Source organism: Adelges cooleyi, unplaced genomic scaffold (genome assembly GCF_023614345.1).
Source record: "Adelges cooleyi isolate 19-005CV unplaced genomic scaffold, UGA_ACOO_1.1 ACOO_flye_CR_arks_rails_tigmint_CR_PRNA_30, whole genome shotgun sequence".
Classification (NCBI taxonomy): Eukaryota; Metazoa; Arthropoda; class Insecta; order Hemiptera; family Adelgidae; genus Adelges; species Adelges cooleyi.
The window spans coordinates 8353082-8360179 of NW_026095971.1; the positions used below are offsets into that span (position 1 = coordinate 8353082).

General features: G+C 27.1%; 1 protein-coding gene across 2 annotated transcripts; it reads left to right on the forward strand.

The window, feature by feature from the left end:
* Nucleotides 1-228: 228 nt before the first annotated feature.
* Nucleotides 229-7078, forward strand: LOC126839204 (uncharacterized). 2 transcript variants are annotated; one of them, XM_050574339.1, is made up of 13 exons: nt 229-421; nt 477-604; nt 656-771; nt 1152-1285; nt 1524-1972; nt 2806-2909; nt 3152-3476; nt 3535-3676; nt 3841-3922; nt 4548-4686; nt 4761-4841; nt 4929-4973; nt 5410-7078. In XM_050574339.1, the coding sequence occupies exons 2-13, from the start codon at nt 493-495 to the stop codon at nt 6525-6527; spliced, it is 2847 nt and encodes a 948-aa protein (XP_050430296.1). In that variant the 5' UTR covers nt 229-421; nt 477-492; the 3' UTR covers nt 6528-7078. The 2 variants fall into 2 exon arrangements, with proteins under 2 accessions (XP_050430296.1, XP_050430297.1); XM_050574340.1 differs by having other exon boundaries at nt 230-357.
* Nucleotides 7079-7098: the final 20 nt, after the last annotated feature.

Consider the following 7098-nt stretch of genomic DNA (forward strand, 5'->3'; position numbering starts at 1 on the left):
TTAAAATTATACTTTCAAAATGGTGATAATAATTATATTGTTAATTTTCATATTTATAATATAATTTATATTATTATGAATATATTTTTTAATATTTTAAAAACAAAATTATTTTAGTTTTACTTTTTAGAAGATAAAAAAAGTACCCCGCCTGATTACATACATTTGGTACGCACTTATAAATCAGCTGTTTGTATTGAATACTTGGCCTCCTTATCTTATACTCGCACCTCCTCAATACTCATTGATGACATTTTTTTCAATAAGTGTTATGAAAAGTATCTGAAATCAACCCTCTGTGATCTGTCGTTAAATTTTTAACAATTAACTATCGCAATACTAAAATGAACCAAAAATGTACTTATTTTCTGCTAGTTCTCTAAAAGCTACCAATTGTTATTTTTAATGTTACTAGACTAATGTAAGTTAATAGCCTTAATTATACTTATTGATATCATAACTTTTTTGTGTTTTAGATTATAACAAATAAAAATGAAAAAGCTATTTTCTAAAATTGACAATTCCAAAGACCCCAACTGTTTTGTCGGTAAACAGTTTACAGTTGGTCGAATGTCTGTGATAGTCGAGGATGTAATTGCTGAAGGTAAAATCTACATTAAATATGATTGTTTTATATTACCTTATTTTATTATAGGTGGTTTTGCTGTTGTTTTTCTTGTAAAAAACAATAACAAGAAGTATGCATTGAAACGTTTGTTTGTTAATGATGAAATAGATCTAGGAGTGGCTAAAAAAGAAATACAAATAGCTGTGAGTTTATTATTTCTTCTTATTAGAACTACGACCAACATATAAATGCTTAGATAGCAAAAATATATTTTAAATGTAGTGTTATTTGTATGATACCTAAAGCTATAATATTTAAGAAATATTTTATTTTTTTTTTTTTTTCTTACCAATGCATTTGTTGAGATAACTAGTATATCAATAGTTAATATTATTTTTTAATTGATTCATTGAGTTACCTAATAGTATGAACAGTATAGTTTCATTATATGATTTTATTGAATTTTACTAATCGGATAATTTGTGTTTTTTATGTAACTTTATATTATTATTTATTAATTAGAAAAAATGTGTTATTTGAAATAATAGGTCGTGTAAATCATATTATTTGTTTTAATTTGTAGAGTAATTTAAATGGCCACAAAAACATTGTCGGATTTATTGATTCTAACATAATACGCCATGGAAATGGAGTTCATGAAGTTCTTATGTTAATGCCTTACTGTCAATCTAATGTTTTGACTCTTATGAATAGCAGGTAATTTATTGAATCATTAATAATAGTTTAATATATTCAAGAAAATGGTTTTGAAACAATTGTTCCCTAAATATATTAATATAAAACTATATAACACAATATTTGTTAAACTTGATTTCTTGTTTACTATTTTTTTCAGTAATAACATTGTATGTGCATAGCGTTTTTTTTATTAAATATATTCATTTTATTTTATTTGCGCTGTATATATATTTATAGAAATTAAATTTTATTTTAGATTACAAACTGGCATTACTGAAAATGAAATTCTTAAAATATTTTGCAATATTTGTGAAGCAGTTAGCCGTTTACATCATTCTCAAACACCAATAATACATAGAGATTTAAAAATAGAAAATATTTTGATTAGTGAAAATGGTCAATATTTATTATGCGACTTTGGTTCAGCAACAGCTCGACAGCTTGATCCAGCGGTTCAAGGAGTACATGCTGTTGAAGAAGAAATTAATAAATACACTACAATTTCCTACAGATCGCCAGAAATGGTAGACTTATACAGCAACAAAGTGATTACCACAAAGTCAGATATTTGGGCTTTAGGTTGTTTGTTGTACAAATTATGTTATTTTACTTTACCATTTGGAGAAAGTGCATTAAAAATTCAAAGTGGTCAGTTTAATATACCAGATACACCTGAATATTCAATCAAGTTACGAACATTAATAAGTAAGATTTAAAAAGCTAAAAATAATAATAAATATCTATATTATTATTTTATGAATATATAACCTAATAGACCTATAACAAAACAACCATATTTAATGTCTGTTTGTCTGTATGGAGAGGTAAAGATTGTTAAAAATTATGTTTTTCTTTATAAAATCTTGCGAAAACGATCACATTTTTTTATTCTGATAAATATCAAACGTTTTCTTTTGTCCAGTAAGATCTAACACTCCTATTTTTATGTTTTACTATTTAAAAATATGTAAAAAAAAAGTTATACGTTAGAAAAAAGCCAACTTGTTGGTATCCGGCAGTGTAAAACAGTTATTTATTGTATTAACTACTGTTAGAAACTATATATATTATTTTTCGTTGGGATATTTTAAATGTGTTAGTTTTCAAAAGATTCTTCAGTTTATTTTTTTAATTTACTCTCATCGATTTATAATTTTTTAGTGATATATATTTTTTTTAACAAAAACAACATGTTATAAACATATGATGATCATTCTCATCGTGATCATCAACGTTACAAAATTACATAAAAAATAACTAGTTTTTTAAAATATCAGCTTATAACTATTTATTTCTACAATTACTAGGATCTTAAAATTAATTTATATAAGACTTAAAATTATTTTATACAGTTTTTACAGTAAAAAAAAAAAAAAGGTAGGTTATATTGGAAGGTAACTCAATACTTGACAAAATAAAAAGCAAATTGTCTACTATATTGATTGCTCTACGTTGGTTGTTATATTTAATGTCTACCATTTTATAATATTTTAGGCTACATACTTGTATATAATTATTATATTTTAATATTGTTATAGAGTATATGTTAGAATTGGAACCAGATAAACGACCGGATATTTATCAAGTATCATACATTGCTTTTAAATTAGCTGGAAAGGATTGTCCTATTCAAAATTTAAACGTATGATTTTATCATATTTTACAATAATTTTTTTATTATCCTATAAGAAGAATGAGTGGATAGGCATTGCTCACTCTCATCTATTCGGCTCTTGGCAAAAAGTGGCCCTGTTTGTTAGATGAGAAATCTGGCAACAGACTATCCATTCCCGATTATATAAATTTAGAAAACCTCCGTGGAAGAGGCAGCAAGGCTCTAAATGGGCACCCTATCGATTATTTAACTAATTATTCATTTTTCAGAATGTTCCCACTCCAAATATTGAAGAATTAGTTTTTACACTAAATGAAAAACGAGTTCCTCAGACACCAAAATTGTCTGTTAAACAAAATTACCAAACGCCTATTATTGTTGAAGGCACCAGTGTAAATCCTCGGCAAAGACCAAAGCCTTTAAGTTCGGGAATACCACCTCCTTTGGGATCTTCTCCTACATTTAAAAGGACATTTCAAGCTCCAGTTGGAGTGTTTACAAATTCTAATTCTCCAGATGTGTCACATCAAAATAAAATACCACAACATCCATTACCTGGTGAGATAGGAATCCAGACAGTATTCCCAGTAAAAGGTACAATTTTTTATTTTATTTATTGAAGAACGTATGTAAATTTTGATAATTTTTTTAGATTATGCTGATCCCTTTGTTGAAACTAGCAAGGAAGCGACGTCAATCACACATTCCACAAATGCAACTATTACATCATCTCCTTCATTGACATCATTATCCAAACATAAACGAAATATAAGTGATACGTCTGCATTAAAAAAGTAAAGACAATAGAAAATATTTGGTATTCCTTTTTTTTTTTTTTACTAGTTTTAATTGGTACGATTGAAACTAAATTACGTTTTGGTAATACAAATTTTGCTAATATCAATAATAAATGTATTAAGAATACTGATATAAGTTGTATGATGTTTTGTTTTTCTAGAAATTTTGTAAATGAAAATAATTATTTTTTGTCATCATATGAAAAATCTTCTCAAGACTCCTCAAATTTTTCAAAATCGAATGTAAGTATTAATGTTTTCTATTGAGGTCAACAGAAAGAAAAAAATTGTTTTCATCTCTTATATTTTGTAAAAATAAAAGGTAAATCTAAATCACAAAGTAACTTCTTAGAATTCTACTAAACAATTTACAAAAATTTGTTTTTTTTTTATTATAAAGCTTAACATCTTTTCTATGGGGTCTATGGTAAAATAGATCTAATGTCTAACACCATGCCTCCTAAACTTACCAAGCCCTTCAGGTATATTACAATTGTCGCTTATCAGTTATCCACTATAGCTCAAATCACTCATCGACCAAATTATACACATGTTTTTCTTGTGAACAATGAGCTTGGCTACTGCACATTGAACATCATGAAGCAGCCACAGTGCTCTTTAGTGTTTTGTAATTAATATTCTACATAACATAACATTCATGCTAACTAAATTATAATTCTATCGAAACTTGTAATAGTAAATTATTATTTACATTTTCTTATTTTTGGTAGGGGTGCAAACACAATTGTACGTAGGCACAAGTCACCACTGAATATTACTAATTATTTACATTAAACAAAAACATTTTTTTAATTATTTTTTTACATGTTGTATGTTTATTTATTGGGATTTTTAATTTAAATTTTAGATAGAGATTGTTAATAAAGTAAGTACAAACAAATCTTGGAATCCATTTGAAGAAACCGATACATCTTATTTTAAAAAGGTGGTTCCTGAAGAAAAAATATTTAGTTCTTCTTTTCCTCGAGACTGTAATAGTGATGATGGTAAATTTAAATGATCATAATAATAATTGTTTGTTAAATAATATATTTATGTGTGTTTTTATTTGTGCTTTTAGAAAGTAAATCATCAGAAACTACTTTGAGGTTGAATAAAATTAATGAAGATCCTTTTAGTTCTGCTCCGTTTCCTTATAAAAGTAAGTACAAATATTTATTTTCAGATACTATTTTAAAGGTTACTCTCTTAAAATTATTACATATATCAAAACATTTTTTTTATATAGGTGATCAATTGGAAAATAGTACAGTGAGAAAATTGTCTTTAAATGGTAAGTGATCAATATTCATAATTTATTGATTCTGTGTTGCTTTAAGTTTTTATTATAATATTGCTATCTGCTAACTACAAGCCTAATTTATCTTTTTACTAATAGTGTAATAATTATACTAATCCATAACTATAATTCTTCGGTATTATGGTACACTGGCTGGTTGATTCTTTATAGGTTTTCACCTTGATGGATATTTGGATTGAATCAGAGTGTTATCCTTAATCTAGAGCACTATAATTGTATAGTTAACAATTATTTTTATACTCTCTATATACATACATATATATATAAATAACCATTAAATTTGTATATCACATCACAAATATTGTTATGTTCTAAATGGTTTGTTTACCTTTATGTTAAGCTTTATAGAAAATAAATTACAATATTATATTTTATATTATTAGTGTTTTTTTTTTAAATTTATTTTTAGGTAATGAAATTAAGAAAAATGCGGAGAAATGGAAAACATATTTCATTGAACACAACTTAAAACTAGATAGGTTAATATTAAATAATGAACCAGACACTGATGAAGTTGCTGTTGGTTTAGTAACAACTACCCGAAGTGATGATGAACTAGAATCAAATGAATGTTCCTCAACGCCTTTCGTAAAAATTCCATTGGAAGACCGTTCCAAGTATGAAAAGTTAGCTTGTAATACAGATGATGTTTCTTCAGATGACAGTCAAGTAGTGCATGGAGAAGTCCGAAAGAAATCCTTAAAACGTAGAAAAATTCCAGAATTTAAGACACCTGGTCGTTTTCGCAAAGACAAAAAAAATAAAAATCATCAGAACGAGTATGACCAGTCTGATGACGATTCTATTGGATCTGCCAGTGATCTACAGACTCGTAATGATGAAGAAGAGACTAATAAAAACATTCCTGAAACTATGACGATAAAAGACAGTGTGTTAACATGTGGATCATCAGCTTACCATGCAGAATGTGAAAGTATGGCTAGAGACGATATCCCACCTCCTAATGCCCCGGGTGCCACTAGGCTCAGAGATCCTATACCCATTAAAAACCTAGATGCTGAAAGACCATTAATTTCTGATAACGAAGGAGATGAATTTGAAATTTTAGGAAACACTACTGATGTTTTTGCGAAGGCACCATTTCCCAAAGCAAAAAAAAAATGCCCTGATGGTGATTCAGACTTGTTTGGTTCTGTACCATTTAAAACTACAACAAATCCGTTTGAACAAACTGATTTTTCTGATAGTGCATACTTCCAAAATAACAATCCAGGAGAAATTGCTGGCAGATTGGAACCAAAAGAAGCTATATTAGTAGACTTGGAACCACAAGATTCTATTTACATGAAGATAATCCCTAAAAAAGTTTCTCAAGTAGTAACTAACAATATAGTTTCTACTCTGTCTACAAATAGTGGATTTAGTAACATGAGTTTTGAAGATTATTCAAGTAGCGATGCAGAAGAATCTCAGGCTCCAGTTTATTCACCATTCGAAGTAGTTCGACCTACAGAATGTGATATAAAAAGATCTTCGTTGAAAAGACGTAGTAATCCATTTACGTAAACCAATCCAATAATTGATATTTCATTAATTTGCATACAGCAAAAATGAATATCACTATAACATGTTAGAAAATCGCTTGTGATTTGAATACTTTGGCTTCTTTGCCAATGGAGCATAGTAAAATATTATTTATTTGCACATGTACCTACTATTTTTGAAAAAATGTATTAATTTGTTTTGTGATTTTTAGTTATGTTATTAGGTGATAGATTTAACACCTAAGATAAGTATTATTGAGCCTAAATTAACTGGTACAAATCAGTCTTATTTAAATTGTTAAACTTTATTATTGTTTGTTTGATCTTTCTTTCAATCCTATATTGTTATTTAGTTTCTTATAGTCATTATTATATTTTTAATTATTGTCAATTACAAGTTATGGTCAAACAATACGTTCAATTAGTCCTAAATATATATCGTATAAAAGCCCAATAGTGTTATAAAGATGTATTTATCTTGTATAAATATATTTACATTTATATAAAATACAGAAGTATAAACATTAAATACAGTATTATTGTAGGCAGCTTTTTGGATAATAAAAACAGGTGAGAATATTTTTAGAATCAAT

Excerpts from the sequence above, each read along its gene's own strand:
- LOC126839204 (XM_050574339.1), top strand. The coding sequence starts at position 493 with ATGAAAAAGCTATTTTCTAAAATTGACAATTCCAAAGACCCCAACTGT. Across the intron at positions 1,286-1,523 it reads TTGACTCTTATGAATAGCAG|ATTACAAACTGGCATTACTG; the intron begins GTAATTTATTGA and ends ATTTTATTTTAG. Across the intron at positions 3,677-3,840 it reads GATACGTCTGCATTAAAAAA|AAATTTTGTAAATGAAAATA; the intron begins GTAAAGACAATA and ends TTGTTTTTCTAG.